The sequence below is a fragment of the Ictidomys tridecemlineatus genome, chromosome 3 (genome assembly GCF_052094955.1).
Source record: "Ictidomys tridecemlineatus isolate mIctTri1 chromosome 3, mIctTri1.hap1, whole genome shotgun sequence".
Taxonomy (NCBI): Eukaryota; Metazoa; Chordata; class Mammalia; order Rodentia; family Sciuridae; genus Ictidomys; species Ictidomys tridecemlineatus.
Window position 1 is genome coordinate 168,774,565 of NC_135479.1, and position 25,618 is coordinate 168,800,182.

At 33.3% G+C, this 25,618-nt stretch overlaps 1 protein-coding gene across 5 annotated transcripts in view; it reads right to left on the minus strand.

The window, feature by feature from the left end:
* Epha6 (EPH receptor A6) overlaps positions 1-25,618 on the minus strand; it is a 792,729-nt gene that overhangs the window by 114,858 nt on the left and 652,253 nt on the right. For all 5 annotated transcript variants that reach the window (XM_078044415.1, XM_040270502.2, XM_005336763.4 and 2 more), the window contains 2 exons: positions 24,967-25,028; positions 2,395-2,604 (listed from right to left, as the gene is read on the minus strand). In XM_078044415.1, coding sequence (XP_077900541.1) covers positions 2,395-2,604; positions 24,967-25,028 — 272 coding nt within the window. The remainder of the gene's footprint in view (positions 1-2,394; positions 2,605-24,966; positions 25,029-25,618) is intronic.

Genomic DNA, 25,618 nt, shown 5'->3' on the forward strand with positions numbered 1-25,618 from the left:
AAGTTGTATACAGATAGAACTTTAAAAAAACGAATCAAATTTATTTTTTTAAATATATGAGGGAGCTTGCTCTTTGAAGCTTCTTTCATGTAATTGAGATATAGATTCACTAGGCAGTAAAGAGTTCTAGCTATCTAATTCACTTTAACTGGAAATATACAAAAGTACTGCATGGGGGGGAGCTAAGTACATTTACATAAAACTTTAAACATTTTACATAAAGTTTGGACAGAATGCTAGTGCTTACTGGTATTATCTTGATGACTTTGAACTAGAGTATCTATCTATGATGTCTTGCTCTAAGTTTGCTTATAATCTTTTGCTGTTAGCCAGGCCATCTCTAATAGGGATTCTATGTCTTGATTATTTAACAGAGTCTCTATTCAACTAGTTGTTCAATCTAGAAATATTAGAATATCTTTAAATCCTCCTTCCTCCTTATAAATTATGTTCAATTACTAAATCTTCTAAATTATACTTTCATAAAGATTTTCAATGTTCTGTCCTTCTCTTTATTTCAGTTGCCACTGCCCTAATTAAAATCACATGGCCTTTCTGATCTACAGCAAAAATGCCTAACTGGCTTCTCTGTGAGCACTCCTGTTCTTCAGTGCTTTCTCTACGTTATTGTCAACAGTATTTTCTAGGACACATACCTATGTTTGTTATTCTGCTGCTTGAATAAATCAATTTCGCTTAGTTACTATAGAAAAACCTTCAAATTCCTTGGAGTACTTTTCAAGGACATTCACAATTACTCCCAAGAAACTTGGCCCCTTCACTTCTGGTCTCCATTTCAAACTGTCCATTTTCCTATATATTTGCCCATTCACCACATTTCCATGTCTTTTCTCATCTGGACTGCCTGTCCTCCAACACTCTGTCTCATGAAGGTTTTAAAGATCCAGTCCAAATCTGATCTTTTTGTGACGCCTTCTTTTAAATTCTTCTCTGAAACTTCTGTATTTATTTTTATTGAACTGTAAGGAAGCATGAGTCGGTGAAAGCATAAATTCTTTAAAGGCAACAGCTTTGCTGTTATATATTGAATGTCAATTTTCATTATTAATCAATTAATGATATTTTGCTCTGCAAAATTCTCTGAGCAGGAAGGTATAAACCTGAGACTTAAAAAAAATTGATTACATTATTTTCCATTTAATCAATATCTCTTAAATCAGAGACATTTCATAATTAAGACATAAACTGTGGCTTTTTACAGGCCCCTTTTGTAGTATAAATATTCTATCTACTTAATCTGCTGTTTAATTCTCTGGTCTGATCTAAGTTTAAAATAGTACTCTACCAGATTCATAGCCCCTATAATAACATTAGACAGAAAATGCTTAGAATCTATGGATCAAATTGTTACACTACAACCAGTATATGTCTCAAACTTTGGGTTACCTGCTAATTTTATTAGTATTTTAAATTTAGTTGTGAGCATTCTATTTTTAAAAAGCAGTTAAATATTACTTAATAAGGGGTTTCAAGTGTAGCCTATAGCCTATAGTTAAAAGAGTTTCATAGTTATTTCCTGATTTTATTCTTTGAATTGATTTTGTTACAATTTTTATAAATATCATATAATTTTCATATAATTTTAAATACTATTCTTCAGAGATGTGAAGAGTATGTTTAATATACGATTTATGAACATTTTCTATAACCCTAAAAGTTATTACAATTTATACATTTACGAAGAACAAAAAAGAAAGAAAGAAAGGCCTTAAGAAAAATGAAAACAATTTTATTTTCCAATTGGAAGATGGATTTAAAAATATTATTTTTTTCTAAAATGACCCTTGGAAAAACCATTCATGGATCATATCAACATTATATAATTTATGGATAATGGTTTGGTCATCAAGTTTTTTTAGCCTTTCATTCTGCTTACATTTTCCCCAAGTATCATTTTGAGAGTTTAGAGAGTAATCCTATAACTTCAAAGAAACTTCATTTTTAAGTATGATCAGATCATTCCATAATATTAAGAAAAAGAGTCATTTCATAACCCCTCATTACCCTACTATTCCTGAGATATTAATTGGTTGCACTATTGGCCTATAGAGAGTTCCATTTATAGGAGATAATTATTGAAGTGTCAAAAATACCTCAGGCAAAGACAGAGTTGTCATGAGGGCAGTGATGATATGGATCTTAAACATGATGTTAAAGTATCAATACATTAGAAAGAAAATAGTTAAATATGAGACTTTTGTTCCCCCAAACCAGGCCCAGAGCTATAGGAAGTGCTTGTCAAATAATTACATAAATTTAGCACAATGTTAAAGGAAAGTAGAAAATTGGGAAAAACAAATTCAGAATTACTCTAATAATATTAAAAACAATAAAAGTAAACAAGCTACATTGGAAAATGGCATATAAACTTACAGTTGTTGTATAAGCAGCTTCTGGATCATCTTCTAGCACTCGGGAGAGACCAAAATCAGAAACTTTGCATACTAAGTTGCTGTTCACCAATATATTCCTAGCCGCCAGGTCTCTATGAACATAGCCCATATCAGAAAGATACTTCATGCCTGATGCAATGCCTCGGAGCATGCCGACCAACTGGATGACTGTGAAGTGGCCATCATGTTTCTACAAGAGAAGCATAATTGTTAAAATTGATGTATTTTAATAGAGTATGTGTGCATGAATGTGTGTAGGAAACAGAACACTTGCATTTATTTTATCAGAGCCAATGAACATAAACATCAAGTATGCTGAACATAATGTTCATAAAGGAATGTAAGGATTTGTTTGAAGTTGAGTGGGGAAAAGTCTAGCTAGAAGTATGATAAAGGAAAACTAAACAAAAGATAGAAGGCGACCAACCAAATTTACTTCCAGAAACATGATTGAAAAAAACTTTTGGTAACAAGAGGGAACTAATGTCAAATAAAGTGAGATCAAAGGTTACTGAGAAAATGGAATGCACTTTCCACAGCTACAAGCTTTGAACCAGCCACACAGGTGGGCAGGAGGGCAGCAAAGCCTACAATTGGATGAAATCTATGTGATAACTAGAAATACTGTGAAAAATGGTAGTTAGGCGAGGTCACTCAGGAAACAGAAAATGTGATGGAATGAACAAGAACAAAGTTAAGAAAGCTGCTACTGAAAGAAAAAAGACACAAGCAAACAGAAAATAACTAGATTTTTTTCTCCATTATTTTAAGTTCATAGAACAAATAGAAAAGAAGCTGACAATAGATCAAAAACAGGACTACTTTAAGTCTCGCTTGGGAAGATTAAATTAAATACTGTGATATGAATAATGAGCCAGGAAGAGTATTGTTATATAATAGTTAATAACATTTTATTCCCTCCACCTTGATTTAAAAAGGAATGTAGATTTTATGAATGAGAAAAAAAATCCAATTATCATCTGTACAGGATGTTTAAAACTACAAAACCAGATACAAGAAGTATCCTTGAAATTAGAGAGGATGAAGATAAAAAATATTTTAAGTTTTAAAAATAATTTATATCATTTTTCTTAGTTATTTGGAGATTATTGTCTTTAATGGAGTTATAGAGAAACATAAAAACTTCTTGAGTTGGTTTTATATATCAGGCCAAATTTATTTATTAATGATATTAAAAGCGAATCTCTAGTAAGAGATTATAGGGTGGTATTACCTTATATCATATAGGAGTAGCACAAATAAGAGTATCTTAAGAGTTTTCCAAGTTAAAGCAGTTTTCACAGATGTTTGATTTAAAACTACAGTGTAACTTCTTAAGCACAGGGTGATCCGACTGTATCTGTCATAGTGATAAGGCCTCCTATACAATGATGATTCATTGGTGCTTTAAATGAATACGGTTATTCTACAAATGAAATAAACTTTATCTTACTATATCAACTTATCTCCCTGATAGCTCTCTGATAATATCTCTCCACTCAAGTGCAGAGTAAGGAAAAGAACTCTCTCCTAAAAGAAGCACTCTTACAGTACAAGTATCCATTTAAGCAGGCTCTTCTGTATAATTAATGTCTAAAAGATAACCTAGCAAAGAAAATCTTTGGTGTTATTAGCTCTTTATGTTTCTAATCCATCTTCTTAGACAGAATACTACCAGGCGAAACCTGCCTATTCTATCATGTTCTCTACCTATTTCACCTCTATTAGGAATCTCAAAACCTCTAAGTAGAATTGAAAGCATTAATTTTTTGGCCTAGAAAAAAGGATTATACTAAATTTAATAAGGTGGCTCTTTTATCTCTTAAAAAATAAAAGTTGCTTCATATTACAGTTATTGTCAAGCAGAATTTCTAAGTAGCAGGAAATATTAATGAAATCGCCCGAAATCTACAGTGTGCCTCAGTTTTCTTATCTGTACAATGAGAACAGAGTCATCTAACTCAGACTTAGAGGGAGTATCACTTATAAAACTCACACACTGACCCTGAATTATTTTTATAATGGTTATTATTTAATAAGTTCTGATTATCATAAAAATTTTATAATTGCAATGAGTCAAAAATTTTCTTTCCAGTTTACTGAAAAATTCACTGAGAACATAAGCACTAGGTTCATAAAGATGAATAGTTAACAAAAGACTAAGTTGAAAATTTGATTTCTTATTTACTTTTGTGGCAGTATAAAGCACCAAATTATTTTTGACAGCTTTATTGGGATGTAATTCTTACATCATACAATTTACCTTTATATAAAGTATACATTTATTTTTTAGTATTAGGGTTGTGCCGTGATCATCAAAATCTTTTTTAGAACTTGTTCATCCCCTACAAGATAAACCCCACAGTCACTAACAATCACTTCTTACTTTCTCCAACCACCCCCAACACCCTAGGCAACCACAGATCTACGTTACATCTCTAAAGATTTCCCTGTTCTGGATATATATCTGGTAGGTGAAATCCCACATATGTATTTTTTCTGTCTTTTTTCACTTAGTATATTTTTTTGATTCATTCACATTATAGCATGTATCAATGTCACTTTTTATTGCTAAATATTTTTATTCCTTTGCTTATTCATTCATTAGTTGATATACACATTTGGTTTACTTCTACTTTCCAGATCTTATGCAGGTTATTCATTAAAAAAATGTTTTTTTTATTTGTTACTGGACACAATACCTTTATTTTGTTTATTTATTTTTATGTGGCACTGAGGATTGTACCCAGTGCCTCACACATGCGAGGCGAGCACTCTACCACTGAGCCACAACCTCAGCCTCTATGCAGGTTGTTCTTTACTTGATCATTTAAAATATTCTTGTTAGCAACATTTAAAGAGACTTGAATTAACTGCTTTCCTATCAACCACTCAGCAATCATGGTTCTAATAACAGTAAGTGGTATCGTATAAAAGGGGAGATTTTGGTGTGTGAAAACAATCTAAAACACCTTTTCCATGTTCTCTTATGGGACTGCAACAAAGTATATTATCATCTCTAATTCAATTGGTGGAGAGGTCCCTGAGGTCAAAATTATTTCTATCATACCACTAAGATATGTGTCCTCGCCTCCCACTGTGCTGACATGTGTACTAATGGTGGGTGAACCATGAATCAAGGCAGTAGCACTAAATCAAACTGTACTGGTATTTTCATATTCTTCTCAGCCAAATGAACTCACAGGAAAAAAAAAACCTAATTTCTTTTAAGAATGTCCTTGGTGAATCAGTTAAACTTATTTATTATGTTAAATCTAGATGTGTGATGAGACAATCTCAGGATTGATACCTTTGAGGAAGAGAAGAAAGCAGGATTAGGCAGCAAGGGAAAGATGAAATGCCACTATGCCACCATTCCACGGGATATTGATGTTTTAGATCTGAAGTAACATTTCAGAGTTGGCCAAAATTAAGGAAAACATGCTGGAACCTTGTACAGTGGTGTACTGTCTCATCACAATCATTAGATTCCAGACAAACCTGTAACGGTGTCATGGCCTTAGGTAAGGTGGCTTTCTTAGAGAGGGGCTCAGGTAAGATCCATCAGCTTCCCAAACTCCTAAAGTGACAGCAGTAAGGGAGTTGGGCCTGAGAGCTCACCCCAGTACACTTCCTACATGCAAATCCCTTTTCTATATTTTGTTTCCCGGCAGACACAACTTGTGATAATCTCTATATCTAACTGCATATCTGTCTGACTACTGATAAATCCATCCATCCATCCATCCATCCATCCATCCATCCATCCATCCATCCATCCATCCATCCATCCATCCCTTCCTCCCTCCCTCTATCTATTCTTTATAAAATGTTGGCTTAATGACAGAGAAGCTTCAGAAACAGTTCTGTATTCTTTTGGGAGAGTATATCTTAACTGCTGCCATCTTGTTCTAGGGCAAAAATAGCTAACATTTATGAAACTGTACAGACCAGTCACAGTCTAAGCTCTGTACAGGTATTAACTCATTTAGTCTTCACAACAACTGTGAGATGTTACAGTAATTATTATCTCTATTTTGTAGATGGCCAAACTGAAAGAAATTTGATAACCAGAAAGAGGCAGACTCAAGGATTTGAACTCTGAAAAATCAACATACAGCATATATTCTTATTTTCTGCAGTTGTGAGAAAAAGAGCTGGTCTAAACATAACCTCAGTCTGGACTGGTTTGGGCAACATAATTTAACATAATAAAGAAAGATCTAAAAGACCTCTGAGACCATTAAAATAAGACCAAACAAACAAGAACACTCCAGAAAAACTAACATGGGAATCCATTCATCTATGTCTGGCTGAAAAGAATAGCCCAGTTTATTAATACATGAGGTTTGGTTCAAATACATTTCTCTAGAAATAATTCAATTCTCTTATTAAAAAAAGTTATATTCCTTTTCTAGTCCTTGTCAATATAGTTCCCTTAAGTTTGGTTTAAGACATCCTGGTTTCCTTGAAGATGGCTAATACATGATAACTGAATTAAACAAAGCTTGACACTATCTTGAAGTGCACTGGTTGTTATTGCTATATTATTTCTTTTGTATAAAATAGACGACTTTCTTTCCTTAAGACTGGACATGAGTCTTCTCCCTTTTATGTAGCAATGCTATTACAGCATCCACTATGCTGCCATCCATTGTCTCAGCACTCGATAAATATTAATTCAAATTGAATTGAATTGTTTATGAGGGGAGGAGAAAAATGTGAGGGTGCTGAGATTTAATATCTTTGGGCTTCTACTGGAGATTAATCAAAAAGAAACTATGACTTTTTTTATGACATATGGTTTCTTCTCAGGAAGGCAGATTCAAATGAAAGAGAGTGAATGTGGCATATTTACACACTGCAGCTCAGAGCTGGGTAGCTAGAATTCTGTTTGTTTTCATCATTTCTGTCTTTGCTTTCTCAGTCTGACTGCTGAGAAACACAGTTTACCCTCTATCTGACAGAAAGGGTGAGCCTGATTGGAGGGATTTTTTGAAAGTGATACATAAAATGTCTGCATGCCGCAGAGTTTCATAGGTCCCCCCAGGACCCTAAAGCACAGCAACCATCAGCTCTGAGCACTGGCATGTCATATTGTCTCTGCAGTAACACAAGATCTTTTCTATGGTTTTCAAGGTCCTACCCTGTAAGCTGTACCCACAGACACTTTAAGCATCTCAGTGTTCATTCTTGTTACGCTGAGCTTAAGGCCTTGGTCTGAGTTTGACAAATGTGGGATTTCATCCATGTTGTCCTGAAGCTATCACATTATTGTCTAATGAGGTTTTTTTTCCCTAAGTAAATATACTCATATCTGATGAAAACATAAATATTGCCCCATTGACTAGCTTAAAAACCTTTCAATAATATCAAGGACAGAATGTAATACAATGTTGTTAGCATGAATGCAAGGATTTGACCTTTGCTTATGCCTTTAGTCTCTGTTTTGGTAATTGGTGCATTATAATTATACATAATAATGAGATTTAAAAAATATGTTTGTACATGCACACTATCTGTAGTCTTTTGTACTTACTCTGCTTCAAATTTTTTTGTGTATTAAATTCAACCTGACAACATATTATTATATGTCTAATGTGCTTGGCTTACCCAGTTCCCTCTTCCAGGAATGTATTCCAATCTTTTATCACCTGAGGTTTTCATTAAAAATGTTGAATCACCAAATTCATCCTTTTGAATAGGAATCATTAAATATCTACTATGGGCCAATAATTGTTCTAGACTGGGGGGTCAACATGGGAAGTAAAACTGAAAGGTGCCTGTTCTGATTGTTCCTAAATTTAAATGCAGACAGGGAGATAGAAAATATATAGTAAGAATAAGTGAGATCATTTTAATTAATGATGAACGATAAAATAAAAAGTGGAGTGATCTAAAAAGGAATGACATGGTGGAGACTGTGAATAGTTCCCAGAAGTGCAAATGGCTTAAGATAGGAATGAGTTAGTCATACTTGAGAATTGAAGGCCAATGAGGCTGGAGTTGGTTGAGTGAGGACAGTAAGAGAAATGCTGGAAGGTAGGACAAGGTAAAGTCCAGCAGCAGGGCCATGTAAGCAATTACAAAGAATTGAAATGCTTTCTAAATGTTGAGAACTTACAGAAGAATTTTAACTGGGGATTGAGAGATATATTCTGATTTGCATGTGGAGAATGGAAGCAGAAAGGTCATTTTGGAAGCTATTAGAGTAATACTGGAGAGAGTAATACTGGTGGTTGGAACCAGGATTGTGATTTATTTTAGAGACACAGCCAACAGGACCTGGAATGGACTGGGCAAGGGAAGGTCTGGTGAGGAAAGTAGGAGAATAAAATTGGCTCCCTTTTTCTCGAGACACCTAGTCTACACCAACAGTGGCTAAAACCATATATGCATGTCCCTATATCTCCCTCTAACTTAAACATAATCTCTTCCAGGGCAACAAAAATAATTTGTTTTTCAACTTTGTAACCTCAGGGCCTAACAACATGCCTGGCACATGGTACTTATTAAGTATATTCACTCACTGGGTTGAACTGAATTTATTTTTCTCTTAGAAAAGTGAAGATCTTCAGACTTTTAGTAAGTAGCAAGAGATTCTCTTGAAGTATTTTTCATGGAAAATTGACTTTAATATTGGAGATTCTCTGAGAATATCATGAATGAATAAGAACATTGAAGCACTGATTACAACTATCTCAATTTTTGTGGGCAAGAATCCTTGATAAGGACTACCAGACAGTTATACTTTTGCTTAGAATGAGGAAAAGGGAACTAAATATCTTATAATATTTCTGTTATATTTATTTCTAGGTCTTCACTGGAGAATCAAAGTGGTGTCAAACCCACAAACCCTTAGAGACTATAAATGATCTGCAGACCATAATAAAAATCAATGTTCTTAAACTTTTGCTGAAAATGTGCTATATCCTTTATAAAAAGAGATAATTTTAGTGATACACCTCCTAAAAAGGTTAGACATGATTGGTATTGACCACTATACTCAGTAGATGATAAAATGGCATTTGTGAGTAGAACTAAAAACAATTATACATCTCTTATTCAACAAACATTTATAGAGGATCCAATTCACAATTAAGTACATTAGTGACCTACAATAAATACACAGACTTCCAAAGATTCCTCACAAATAAGGTGCAGTAAACATTACAGGATAATGGCAGATTTAAAATGAAGTAGTGAAATTTGGGTCATGCATATTTTGAAAGATGTTTTTGGTTCACTTACCCCAAGTTATAGGAGGTGGTACCAGTTTTCAAGACAGATTAGAAGGCTTAGCTGAAGGCTTGTAAAATTATTACATCTAAACTTTTGACTTGCACTGTGAAATGGTTGTACAGGAAATGTGCCTTCCTAGATGGTTTATAAAAGACTTGAGTTATAAAAATGGTGAATGCTATAAGCCTCTTGTCTCCCTGCTTCTGTTGTTGCTAGAGGTCACTCAGAGAAAATGAGATGTTGTGAGAAACACAATGGGTTAATATGAGAGAAAAGATGAGAATCTATAAAGCACACAACAACTAGGAACCAACCTTTGGGTTTCTGCTTGTCTCTTGGTCCAAAAATATCTTCACTTATCTTGTACTCATCTCATTTTTTTACTTCTTTTTTGTTTTGTTACCTGGAATTCCATTATTAAAATTCTATTTGGTTTTACAAATGCATGTAAAAAATGCACACTCTTCTGGAGAAATGAGAACAGTATTTGTGAGTAACATGCTAGTATGAATTCATCTAACCCTACATCCAACTGAAATCTGGGACAGTAACATAATGGGTGCTTAGAGTAGGGTGAAGAGAGGATCCAAGTTGTAGGTGATCATGCAAGATGGAAAAAGGTCTATCCTGGGGGTACAAGGGGATGGGATGATGTACTGCCATAGGCAATCTACAGCAGTAAAAGTTGAATATTTAAGGACCCAGGAAGTGAACGTGAATAAAGAGGTAGATGACAAAAAAAAATATGGCCTTTAAAAACTGTTTGCCAAGGGTAAGTCATGTAGATGGGAGAAAAACATACTCCCCATTTTTGAAGGAAACTCCCACCCTTGCTGGAAGTTATATCCTTCAGCTATAATCTATATTAAAAGAGGCTTTTACAGGTCTGCCTAGGGACTTAAATGGAATCTTTAAAAGAAATATTTGTGTGAAAAAGTATTCTTGAGTTCTGAACAATTGATTTAATGATTTTGCAGAAAATAGTCCTTGGAGGATTAATTCTATAACTTAAGTTTAAAGTTATAATTCTGTTTTTACATGTTTCTAACTCAGAAAGTTGACGATGTTATGACTTTTTAACATGCTCTTGAATTTGAAAAATGAATGACTAGAGTTATTTAAAGATTTGAAAATATCAAATCATTTTTGTTTTAAAATAACAATTGAATAAATAAAAGTCAATATTAACTTTTTACTGAAAACCACCTTGGTTCTTGTAATCTCCCTAGTTGAAAATCTTACTATAATTCCTTGTGGAATACTTAACAAATCCTTCAAAGACTTTTTTCTTATAGTCATCATGGACTTTTTAACTTAAGTTAGGCAGAGTTATATTTTTAGTTCTAGGTGCAAGAGGCCACCAAGAGTGGACTCAGAAATTTTAGACATAAGGAAACTTAAAAATGTCATTTATAATATAACTAAAAAAAAAATCTAGGAAGAAAAGATGTAGCTATGGATTTGTGAAACATGGCAGTTGGATTTCAGAATTACATTTTAAGAGCTTAAAATGAATCTGAATACAATATAGCTTAAGCTCACAGAGCTTACTACTGAATTTGCTTTTTTTCTTTTTATTTATAAAGTTTTTGCTCCAGTTTCTATGAAGATAATCTATACATGCTTTGGGTGCTGCATTTTTATAGTGTCAAACAAATTTAAAATTGTGTTGGCTGGTATATGGGATGAAGTGTGACAGAATGCTATCTGATAAAGCATCGTTAACAAGTATCAGAATTGACCAGGGACAGTTCTGTAGAATATATATCTATTTGAGTCTGCATGTGTACCTTGGAAAATCTGTTTAGGTTGGTGATTCTGGTTTTTGCAGTTTTTTTTCTCAAGTTTGTTGAGAACCACAAACTTAGGGTTTAATAACTAGTTATGTAAATTTAAAATCTCCTGTGTGGTTCAAACATAGAGAAAGGAAAGATTAAAGAGGAGTACAGAAATGCATAGAATTTCTCCATTATAACAGTATAATTGTACATTATAAAGCAATTAAAATCAGTGTAATGTTTTTTATATATAAGGAGAATTAACAAGGAGAATATTAAAATACAACTTCATAGAAACAGGTACTACAAATTATAAATGCTAAATACACTAAATGTTTAAAGAGAGAAATTTAGGCTACTGGGTATTGATGCTCTAACTTCCAATTTAAAAATAAAAGTTCAGTTGTCCTTATGCTTGGCTCCAAGTGCACCATGCTTTATATATTTTATGATTTAGTATAATATTTTTAGAATTTTTATTTGATATTAACTTTCCATAGTTTTAGTAAACAACAACATTCACTTGTATTGTTTTGCATATTTTTTCTCTTAAAATTAATTAGGATTGGATTCAATTGCACCTTTTACGGCTTAAAATATTGGTGAGTAAAAGCAATTTTATTTTATTTTTCACAGTTGGACATAAGATGAAGGTTACACAGATTAATTTTGCCCTTATACCTTGGCGCTAGTAGAGCCACATATACACAATTTACAAGAAAAGTGTGTTAATAAAATTCAGCTCTCATTATTAATAAATAACTAGCATAAGGTAAAATGCCATCTTTACTAGATTTATAGTTTGAGTACATAAATATTTTAAAGATCCCTTTAATTTTTTAAATTAATATTTGCTTTGCATTTGTTCAAGGAACTCTTCAAGTGACTTACATTGCTTCTGAAATGCTGATATGAAATTATATGTATTATTAAATCCTCTTATTCCTGAGGCATATGCAGATTTTTTAAATAATGAAAACTAAGACTATTTTTGTCACCTGATGAAGCAGACCAGGATGCAACAGAAAAATAATTACAAAACTCTAGTGACATGTTCTGAAACACACTACAGTGATACTGCAGGATATTATGAATACTTTACTAGAACTTGTCCTGGGAATTTTATGTCTTTCAGCCATTTAATAGTAAAACACAATAACCTTCGGAGTCAGTTATTGCCTATTGTTTTCCTTGAATTTTTTTGTTTATACACTTCATCCGAGTCACCAGCAAAGGCTATTGGCTCTACTTTTCAAACTGATATTGCTGAAGCCATCATCATTTCTTACCCAGATTATTACAAAAGCCTCCTAAATTTTCTGCATTCATATGTGCCTTATTATAACCTCTTTTTAATACAGCAACCACAGTTATCCTTTAAAAATGTAGTTACATAATCATTTTATGCCTGTATTCCAAATCCTACAATGGCTTCCTATGTGACCCAGAGAAAATTCAAAGTCATACTAATAGTCAAGAAAAAAACTATTTCTATGGATTTCCAACTTAGCTGTATATTGGGCTCAACTGGAGAAACTTTTGACAACTATTAGTGCACGTGTCTCATCCCAACTGGTTCTTTAATTGGTCTAGGGTGCAGCTTAAAACTTAAGATTGCTAAAAGATTTTCAAATTAGATGGTTGTAATGTCCATCCAGGATTGGGAATCACTGCTGTCCAAAATCTATGCCCCTTTCTATCATTTTTGTGTCTTATTTTTCTGTCCACCTTTCCGTTGCACATTCTACTGAAGCCAAAATTATTGAGAGAATATGTATTAAATTGTAATTTCATTATTGATATCCTCATCAGTAAAATGGTGATAATACCAAAGGATTTAAAATCAGTATACTACAGTGAAACAGCCAGAATAATGTTTATAGCAGCATAATTCATAACAGCTAAGTTATGGAGTCAAACTAAGTGCCCTTCAACAGATAAATGGATGAAGAAAATGTGTTATATTTACACAATGGAGTGTTACTCAACCATAAAGAAGAATGACTTTATGGCATTTGCTGGTAAATGGATAGAAACAGAGACTATAATGCTAAGTGAAATAAGCCAGTCCCCAAAATTCAAAGGAAGAATGTTTTCTGATATGTGGAAACTAATTCACAATAAGGCAGAGAGGATAAAAATAGAAAGAAGAGAAGAAAGATCAGTGGAGAAAGGTAATGGAGGGAAGGGAGGAGGGATGGAATCTGAGTGACAGTAGAATGAGTCTGACCTAACTTTTCTATGTAGATATAAGAATGTACCACAGTGAATCACAATCTCATTACATCCACAAGACCCTACTCATAAAAATTTACATAAAGAGCAGAAAGACCAGTAGAGGGAAAGGAATAGAGAGGGAGAAGCAGGGGGAAGGGGAAGTACTGGGAAATGAACTAGAATAAATTATATTCCATACTTTTACAATTATGTCAAAATGAATCCTATTGTCATGTATCACTAAGAAGAACCAATGGTGGTGGGGAAGTTGAAGGATAACCTATGGGCTAAAAGAGACTTGAGACACATCAATCAATGCAAGGTGTGCCTCTTTTTGAATCTTAATTCAAACAAATATATTACAGTTTTTTATATTATGCAGCAATTGAGTATGTTTGAATACTGACTGAATTTTGATGAAATTGAGAATTTTTGTTGATTTTTAAGGTATAATAATGGTATTATAGTTACATACTATATAAAGTCCCCATCTGCTGCCACTTCCATGTGGGAGGAGGCATGGAACCCAGGGCTTCAGGCATGCTAGGAGAGCACTCTACCCACTGAACTCATCTCTGATCCCCATTTAAACTTCTTATCTTTTGGAGAGAGCCACAGAAATGTTTAGAGATGAAATGATAAGATGTTTAAGAGTTACATTAAGATAATCCAATTCAGTAAGGGCTAAATGGGCATAAAATGCTCATGAACTGATATTTATAGTCACCAGGCAATGGGCACGTGGGGTTTTGCTATATTATTATCTTTGATTGTTTATATACTTGAAAATTTCTACAATAAGTAGCTTAAAAGAAGCTAAAAAAAGATAGTAATAATATTTATTTAATGGTGCTGTTGTTAGCAATAGATGAGTCACTGCATGAGACCAGAATAATGCCTGACTCAGAAAGCAAATACAAATGTTAGCTGCATTTGTTAAGCATGTTAACTAATAATGACCATTAATATTGGCCATTGACTCCCTGAAAGTGCCTCAATTTAGAAATTTTAAACATCAGGTTAGTATTATGTTGGTAAAATGCTGTCTAGAGAAAAATAAGACTATATATCAGTGATTTGTTGCATTTCACAATAAATAATTTCATCATGGCAAATTTCAAGCTACTAACAATGTAACAATTATCTTATAAAATTCTTGACTATTTAATAACCATTCCTTATTGACTTGTCTGATTCTGGCTCTAGTGTTGACTGTCAACATTCTACTTGCTGGCTACATCCTTGTTCTCTTCAGTTCTCTTACCCTAATATGCAGCTGTACTTCCTCTTGTACCTAATATAGACTTAGAGCACATAAAATTTCTATTTATTTCTAATAGATTATTTCTTTAAAAAAATTTAAAATTCTATATGACAGTAAATATACTTTGATACATCATAATAATGAAGTATAATTTCTCATTCTTCTGGTTGTCCATGATTTAGAATCACACCATATATGTACATATGGTAATAATGTCTGATTAATTCTACTATCCTACCTCCCCCATAACCCTTACCCTCTTTCACTCCCCTCTACCTAATCTAAAGTAACTCTATTCTTCCCTACCCCTTCCCCTTATTGTAAATTAGCTCTGCATATCAGAGAAAACATTTGGCTTTTGGTTTTTTAGGATTATCTTTCTTCACCTCGCCTGATATTCTCTAGCTCCATCCATTTGCTGGCAAATGCCATAATTTCATTCTTCTTTAATGCTGAGTGATATTCCATCATGTGTGTACACACACACACACACACACACACACACACACACAATCACACTTTTAACCCTATTTCTTTAACTAGCATGAACTTACTGGTTATCTACCTATATTATTTCACTATTACCACAATTCCTTAGCATTATTATTTTTTTTCTTTTTGTTGTGTACCTGTTCTACAAACTAGAGTTCCTATCATCTCCACTCTTACCTTTTAGGAATTTGAGTGTTTGTGTTGAAAATCACATAAGAATGTATACCACTATCATAATAAATTTACATTCTTCAGTAGTAGCTGGACATTCAGCAGGACTAGTTAGTTATGTTTTTTCCAGATTCAAAACTCCCAGACTAGCAGGTTTGAGGGAATAGCACAAGTAACTAGTACTAATAATTACATTGCTTCTAGACAGTAAGCCAGAAGATCCTCTCCCCCTCCACTTACAATGTGTACCATTAAAAACGTTGGTAAAGATTTTTAGCTGGTTACCCTTGCTGAGGTCAAGAAAAGACCATTTCTGGAATAGAACCTCCTCTGTTGGTACAGCTTTTTAATGATCAGCACTATACTTCTCAACTCCTGCAATTATTCCAAATATTCACTCTAAATGGGGGTCTATCCTTAAACTACCCTGTATTCTATCTTCCATTATGTAAAAATCAAAGAACATAAGCTATAAGTTCCTTCATTTTATGCTTGAACCTTATAAATCTATCCAGATCCACAAAACACAGTCTGTTTAGTCTTGGAAGATGGTTTGCTTTCTGTTGTTCAAAGTCAACCTTCCATCAGGGTTCCTGATTTTACACCTTTCCATCTCTTGTGATATTTTACTTAATCAATTTAGTTGTTTAATTCTTTCTTTTTCTTCTCCTTCAGTTTATTGCTTAATTCTTCAATTTTTAGTAAAACCCTTGATTTTTAAGATACAACCTTTGTAAACACATATATAGTTTCCCTGACAACAGCAGAATACATGTTCTTCCCAATTGTGAATGGTACATTTTCCAGCATAGACCATATGTTTGGCTACAGATTAAAATCTAAACAGACTTTTAAAAATAGACATCATATAAACTATTTTCTATGTGCACAACAGATGAAGATAGATGTCAGTAAAAGAAAGAAAACTGGAAAATCCATAACTTTATGTAGAGATGATTAATACACTGTTAAAAAATGGATCAAATAAGATATTGTAAAGGTGATTAGGAAATACTTAAAGAAAAATGAAAAGATATCATACCCAAACCTGGGGAACACAGAAAGAAAAGTGCTAAGGAGAAAATTTTTGGTTCTTAATGCTTACAATGGAAAATAAAATATCAAATCAACAACCTAACTTTACAATTTAAAGGATAAGAAAAGGAAGAACAAACTAAAAACCAAAGCTACCAGAATAAGGAAATAATAAAAACTAATAGAACACAGAAATATACAGAATAGACAACAATAGTGAAAAACCAAAAACAAAACCAAAAGTTGGTTCTACAAAAAGATCAACAAAATTGACAAACCTTTTGCTAGATTGACCAAGGGGCTGAGGCAGGAGGAGAAGATGCAAACTATGTAAGTCTGAAGTGAAAATGTGGATATTTCTACAGATTCTATAGGAATAAAAATTATAAGAGAATACTGAGTAATTATAGATGTACAAATGTATAATCTGAATGAAACAATTCAAAACAATAAACCTACTAAGATCAAATCTGAATAAGTAGATAATATAAATAATCTATAAATATTAAGAAGGTCCAATCAGAAATCAAAAGCCTCTTAACAAAGTAAACCCCTTGATCAAATGGCTTCATTGGTGATTTCTATTGAACATGAACTAACATCAATTCTTCTCAAATTTTTCCAAAAAGTTGAAGAGGAAGGTCATTTTGATTTATTTGATGAGGTCAGCATTGTTCTGATAATAAAGCTAGAGAGATGCTACAAAAAAACTAGGGACCTATATCCCTTATTAAACATTGATGGAAAAAACATCTTCCAAAGAATAATACCAAACAAAATTTAGCCACATATCAAAAGAATCACACATTCCCTGACCACGTGGGATGCATTCATGAAATGCAAGAATGGTTCAAATGTGAAATTTAGTTAGTGTGATAGATCATATAACATGATGAAACACCCTACATGGTGATCTCAATTGATGCAGAAAAAGTGTGACAAAAATTCAATCTCTTTTCGTGATAAAAACTTTCAACAAACTAGGAATAGAAGAAACCTACCTCAAAATAATAAAATCCATATGTTAGAAAACACTGCAATATTTTAATAGTGAAAGATTGAAAGCCTCTCCTTTAAGATCAGGAGTGAGGCTACAAGATGTCATTTTCATCACAAATTCAACACAGTACTAGAAGTTCTAATCTGAGCAATTAGGCAAGAAAAAGAAAACAAAAGGCATCTGAATTAGAGAACAATAATCACTCTGTTGACCCTAAAGATTCACATATACACAAAATGGTAGAATAAAAAAATCAGCAAAACTGTTGAATACTAAGTCATCAATAAAAATCAGTTGCTTTTTACACACTAAGAATGAACAATCTGAAAAGGAAATTAACAATTACATTTTTGATAGTATCAAAAGAAATAAAACACTTAGGAATTAACATAACCAAAGAGTTGAAAGACTAGTATAGTGAAAACCAAATGGAAAGATGGTCCCATGCTAATGGATTAGAAGACTTAACTGTTGACAATACTACCCCCAAACAATCTACAGATTCAATGCACTTTCTGTCTCCCCAAAATTAATGAAACAGAAGAGTCCTCTGTAAAATTCATAAAGACTCTCAATGGACCCCAAATAGTAAAAATAATCTTGATTAAAGAACAAAACTGAAGAACTCAGGTCTTAATATGAAGATATGATAATCAAAACGTTGTGATACTGGCATAAAGAGAGAACAATGGAACAGATAGACCAGAAATTAGCTTTTGCATTTACTATGGTTTGAATCTATGTGTCCCTCCAAAATTCATATGTTGAAATCCAATATGCAGTGTGATGATATCAAGAGGCAGGACCCTTTGGGAATTAATTAAGTCATAAACATTCTTTTTTTTTTTAGATTTGATGGACCTTTATTTTATTCATTCATTTATATGTGGGACTGAGAATCAAATCCAGTGCCTCGCATACACTAGGCAAACATTCTTTCACTGAGCCACAACCCCAGCCCCATGAACATTCTATTAATGACTAGGATTAGTGCTCTTATGAAAGAGGTTGAAGGGAGTACTTTAGTTTGTTTTTGCCCTTATTCTCTTCTATCATGTGAAGACACAGCTTTTGTCCCTATTTCCATGTGAGGATGTAGCAAAACCTGCCATCAGAGAAGCAAAGAGAAAGCCCTTAAATGACAGTGAATCTGCTGGTGTGTTGATCTTGGACTTAACTGCCTTCAGAATTATGATAAATAAAGTTTTATTATCTATAAATTATCCATACTTGTATGTGTATATGAGAGTGAGTGTGTGTGTGCATACATATACGCACACACACACATATCAAAGATTATACATATCTTATAGTAGCAGGAAGGGACTAAGACAATAGCCAAATGACTTTTGACTTGTTTTCTAAGATCATTCAATGGGGGAAAGAATAGTCTTTTTTAATGAATTGTGCTAGGGAAGCTGAATGTCCACATACCAAAGGATGAAGTTATATCTTTATTTAACACCATAAGGATGAAGTTATACCTTTATTTAACACCATATGCAAAAATTAAATCAAAATTGGTCAAAGACCTAAACATCAAACTATGAAACTATTAGGAAAAAAACAAATGGAAAACTTCATGTCATTAAATTTAGCAATGATTACTTGATATGGTAGTAAGGTCACAAGAAACAAAAGAAAGAATAAGACACATTGGATTTCCTGAAAATTAAAAACTTTTGTGTATCCAGCAGATATAGTGGCATGTACTTGTGGCCCCAGCTACTGAGGAGGTTGAGGTTGGAGTAATGCTTGAGGCCAGAAGTTAGAGAGGAGCTTAGGCACTAAAGAGACCTTGTCTCAAACAACAATACAGTTATTTTTGGGTACCAAAAAACACCATCAACAGAGTAGAAAGGCAACTCATAGAATGAGAAATTAGTTGAAAATTATATATCTCCCAACATATTAGTATCCAGCCTGTATAAATAACTCTTAAAAGTCAAGAACCAAAAAAAAACAAGTAACCTGATTCAAAACTAAGCCAAGAAACTTGACTAGATATCTCTCCAAAGAAGATATAAAAATGGCCAATCAGCACATAAAAATATGCTGAACTAAAGTAATCTTTAGAGAAATCTGAGTCAAAACTATGAGAAACCATAGTGTTCCCATTAGAATGACTCCTTATAAAAACAAACAAAATACTAGAAAATAAGTTTTAGTGATGATTTGAAGAATTCAAAACCCTGTGCTCCATTGGTGGGAATAAAAAATGACACCGGCAATGTAGGAAATGGTAAAGCAGTTGCACAATAAATTAAAAATAGAAGGACAATACAATCTGGCAATTTCATTTCTGCATATATATTCAAAATTAATTGAAAGCAAGGTTCAAAGACATATTTGTACACTCAGGTTCATAACAGTTTCTTCACAATAGCTAAAGCATGAATGCAAACTAAGTGTGCATTGAGAAATGAATGGATAGTAAAATGCCTGTCTTGTCTGTCTCTCTCTCACACACATACACACAATGAAATATTATTGAGCCTTAAAAAATGGAGAATATTTTGACATAATACTTCAATAAGACTGAACTTGGATTTAATAACCACTTTTATGCTACCAATTCCCAGATCTGTAATATTATTCAAGATTTTTCTGCTGAGTTTCAGATTCATATTTCTATGAGTACATTATACTAAGTGAAATAAGCCAATCACACACACACACACACATACACACACACACACACAAAACAAATACTGTATCTTTTCACTTATATGACATGCTTATAGTATTCAAAATCAGAGGACAGAAAGTAGAATGGTGCTTGCCAGGGCCTGGTGAAAGAGAGATATAAGGTATTGTTATTTAATGGGTACAGAGTTTCAGGTTTGCAAGGCTGAAAGGGTTATAAAGATGGATGGTGGTGACAGTTACAGGATGATATAAGTATCCTTGATACCAATGAAATGTATATTTTAAACTGCTAAGAATAAAATGTATGTTATTTATAATTTATCAAAATAAAAATGTGAAAAATAAACCTTGATTTTTTTTCTAGTTTACTAGCATTTGGTTTATCTTTTGCATTGATATCTCACCCACTTCTTTCCACAAAGGTATTATCTCCATCAACTAATTCTTATCAATCTTTCATTCTAATTTTTCAATCTTGTTTCTGCTTTGGAGCAAGCCATTCAAAGTGCTAAGGTCACTGAGGACCTCTGACATGCTAATACACAGATGCTTTTCAGTCTGTCTTTCTGAATTTCTCTGTTGTACTTGACACATTTGCTTAATTGCTCCTTCCTGAAATGCTCAGTTCCCTTTGCTTTTGGTACTCCATATTATTTTTTCCTTCTCATTTCTGTTCCACTTCTTCCTTAGCTACCACAGGAGTCTATCTGTGTTCCCACTTAGGCTGGCATGGAATAGAGTTTACACTTTGTTTAATTTGTCAGCTTTTCCTAAAAATTCTTCCTCAGAAATACTATGGCTTGGATTTAATAACCACTTTTATGCTACCAATTCTCAGATCTGTAATATTATTCAAGATTTTTCTGCTGAGTTTCAGATTCATATTTCTAATTGCTGACTGCATGTTGGGGTATTTCATCAGCATCTCAAATGTAACATGATGGAAATGAAACACCACCAGACCAACCTGGTCCTCCTCTGTGTCTTCATTTTAGTTGGTAGCACCACCTTCCACACACTCTTCTTGTTCCCCACCATGTTTCCCTGAGCATATTTCAAGCTATGGTTTCCTCTCTTAACCCAATCTGGCTGCTTTTCCTTTTTATTATTTTATCCTAGATTTTTGGCTTTTGGATGATACTCCTTCTTGTTTGCCCATGCGACTATATTTTGTAAAAACTATGAATAAACCTTTTCTTTCTGTTGAATGATTTGAGATGTGATCAGAGGCTGCAGTATGGACAGAGTGCACCATCTTGAACTGAAATTGGTGATGGTGTATCTTGGCATAGACAAATTTTGTAACAAATAAATTCATAATCAAGAAATACTGTAAAATAAATAAGTAAATTTTTGGTTGATATATGACACCTCAAAATCTTAAATAATTTTATAGCTATTTTATTTGGATTGCTAGTTTTTATTATTATTACAAAAATGGAGGCCCTAAGATTTAGAGGCAGGTGATTTCCAGGTAAGTGCCACAAAAGTATTTATGAAATTCTTGTGTGTAGGTAAAGACCATTCGGGGATGACTGTCAAGCTTACATTTAATTCACACTGGTACATTTCCTCAGAAAATATTTTTCATTAGAAAAATATACACCTCAGTGATGTTGTACCTTCTGGGCAGCCAGCCTGATGCTTTGCTGTCTAAGCTAGAATCTGTTTTAAAAATTATAAGCCAACACATAGCTACACCCACACCCATGTCTGCACATGCACGTCTGTATACGCTCCACCACTGCAAGCCTGCACACTTGATCTGCACCTCCCCATTCCAGTATATGTCTGGAAGAATGTCCACAAGGATCTCAAACAGCATGAGATTTATGAATCCTGTGCAATATCACAGCCAGCCAGCCACCAGCGCTGGCACTAGACTGTAATCTTGTACTTAGTTGTGCTACCACTCCTTCATAATAAAATAGCAAATTGAAGTGATTTTCAAATAGTGTGGGAGACCAAAGGGAAATCTTTTCTGCCTCCAGTCAGCACAGAAGGCTATTAATGAGCCATGGATGGCTCCCTATGATGCAGTGCATTTAGCCACTTCCTCCTCTGTGATCAGAGAAGCTGTGATTATCAAATTCTAAAGCAGTAGTTTGAAAAATGACTTCACTTTTGAGAATTTATGGGCTATATAGACTTATATATTTTATTTCTGCTTGCCACGGGGAGTTGAGTGCCCGCTATTGACATAAAGTTTATAAAGCCCTTTGTGCTTCTGGCATAGAAGGGATAATATTACAAAGAAGGGTAAGAATATTAAAGAAGGGTGATGCAGGAGCATTAGCCTTGTTTATTGCCTCCACTCATTGATTTTTTTTAGTATCTTAGCTTTGAATTAAAAAGAAATTTAAAACACTATCACCTAGCTAAACTTCTGACCACCCCCCTGGTTTTTTTTTTTTTTTTGCATTTTAACCATTTAATTTTATTTTAGTAGAAACTGTATGTGAAGAGGGGGTGATAGCAGTGGACTTATAAGGAAAAGTAGTAAGCAAGTTAATTAAAAGTACTAATAGGATATGCGAGCATGGCTTTTTGAGTCATGGACACTTGAATTGGATTCCTTCCTCTTTCATTGGTCACATATAACCCTAAAAGCTTTACAGTAATCAACTCAATCCTTATAATATATGCATATTTGAACAGGTACTATTCAAATTCCTGTTTTATAAATGAGTCAGAAGTATAGAGGAATTGATAGCATTCTTGTTCGAGGTTACATAGCAAGATTAACGTAGATGGGTGTTCAGGTCCTTAGAGTGGTGGTCTACCATCAGGTAAACATTGACTTTTTTCTTCAGACCTTCAGCTAAGGTCAAACTACAAAGTATATAATAAGAGCTGAAAAATATTAACTTTCAAAATTTAGATCATGGAATATACCACGTATAAACATGGATTAGTATATTTATTTATTTATTTTGGTACTGGTAATTGAACTCAGGGGCATTTAACCATCGAGTCACATCCCCAGTCCTTTTTAATATTTCATTTAAGGACAGGGTCTCGCTGAATTGTTGAGGGCTTCACTACTTTGCTGAGGCTGGCTTTAAACTCACTATCCTCCTGCCTCAGTTTCCTGAGCCACTGGGAATACAGGTGTGTGTCACCATGCCTGACTAGGATGTTTATAAGTAAATATTTTGTTCATAATGTATCGTTGGCTTTTTATAACATATTATAATGGATTCATGATTCAGCAGAATAAGAATTATATCTGAAACTAACATTTCTCACCTAATTTTCTGGTGTAGTCATTTAACCCAATTTTCAACAGCTATTGATGATGAAACATTTTGATATGTTTCTGATGAAATTATGTTTTTGAATAAACATAATGGAAGGATGCATTTCAAGTACCATAGGTGGTCCTGATAAATTTTTCTAAAATAATTTAGGACATTTACTGGTGAAATGAATATAGCTATAAAATAACACATTCAAAAATGGCTACAGAAAAGAATAAACCATTCATGTTCCAAACACCTTTGAATTTCCTTTTGCCTTAATGAGCACATGTGGTTGAGAGTATGCATTATGAAAGTGGTACTGCTCTAGGATTTTGCTGAATTCAGCTTCTGTATTAAATCAGGACATCATGTCCAGTCACAGTGTAAGTACATCATCGCCGCTAACACTGAAAGCAATTGGAAGAAGAGGGCACAGACTCAAGAAAAATAAATGAAAATGAGATAAAGAGAGAAAAGTGATATGCAAAGGGAGCACATTCAAATAACATGGGCAAAAAATAAAGTGAAGAAAGAATGCCTCATTTTCACATGAATAGAGAGAGAAATATAATACGTTCCAAAAGGCAAAATTTCAGTCATTTTGTAATCAAGTAAAATGATTATGTGTATTATTAGACAGATATTAAAGAATGCAGAGATGTGCAAATATATGACCTCTGCCAGGGATGAAAAATATTTATGGTAGTGATTTTTTATGTTTATTTTTTTCACCATCAATGAGGAGTTTCCAAGCATATGATGGCTTTTTAAATATTAAACATGTTATGAATACACTTTGAAATATAACTTTCTGGTACTTGCTCAGCTTTGTTATTTTATACCATTATAGAAAACAACGTTTTAGTTTTTTTTGTATACACTATACTGTTAAAGAGAAGTCACTTTAAAAAGAAAGCTTTAAAATTTTTATTTTAAAATAAATCACCACTGAAGGAATTATATTTCTTCTTTTGTGAACAGTCCTTCAAATAAACTTAAGAAGGAAAAAATTGATAGAACTATCTTTCTGAAGCAAACTTGAGTCATTTTGGTAAGCTATCAGGAACTGAAGGGTCTCAGCATTATAGACAGTGGATAAAATATCATACTAAATTATTAAATGAGTGGCTGTGAGAGGGGATGCAGTTTCATTTCCTTCTTTATGATAACATCATTCGAAATATATATATATATATTAACATATACATACATACACAAAGACATATGTATTTTAATATGGCAAGTAAATTTACAGAAGAAATCAATTATAAAGTGTACATCTTATCCCCTTAAAATATTCTAAAGTATCACAATATCAGAGAAATGCATGTTAGAGAAATTGCTGCTATTCTTTACAGAAAACCCATGCATAACATTATGCAAAATTTAATTTACAATAAATGATTTCAAATCTAGAACTGAGAATAGCTTATTTAAATGCTATCAGAAAAGAGCACCTCACCCTCAAAAAGGAATCTAGGGATCCATTCTCCATATATTCCACCACAATCATTACTGGTCTGCCTGCAAAAGAGCAAGAGAACACATAAGGATTAGATCAGTTACAGAAATACAGCAGTTAGAGCTTTCCAGCTGTGATATCTAAATTATTTGTATATTATTAATAGGAATGTCATTTCCCAGCCACTTCTATAAAATTATACTCATACAGATGGATCTCCTCATTCCTTTCTTTATAGCATTATTTCCTTTTAAGTTTATAAAAGGTACATGAAGTATATTATGAATTACAAAGAAATTAAATATTTCTTTTCCTAAATGCCTGCAATCACTTGTTTACATTATGCTCCCTTTGTCCTCTAGCTTTTCCTTAAAAAAAGATCAACAAGTCAAGGTCAGGGTTTTAGTAGTTACTGCTGCTGCTTTAACAGTTGTGGTACACCTTCGAAGACAGTGCAGCAATTTTGTCTGACTGATATTTGAATGGGCATTTCTGAAATAATCCTAAAACAAAGCAGAAAGGAGAAATTCATAAATTCTCACTGACAACATATAAACAGTCAAGCATACTCCTGCTTTGAAGGGATTTCAAGCAGAACAATTTCCATGGACTGATGGATGCCCCAGAGTTGGTAGGATTTGTGAGTTCCTGC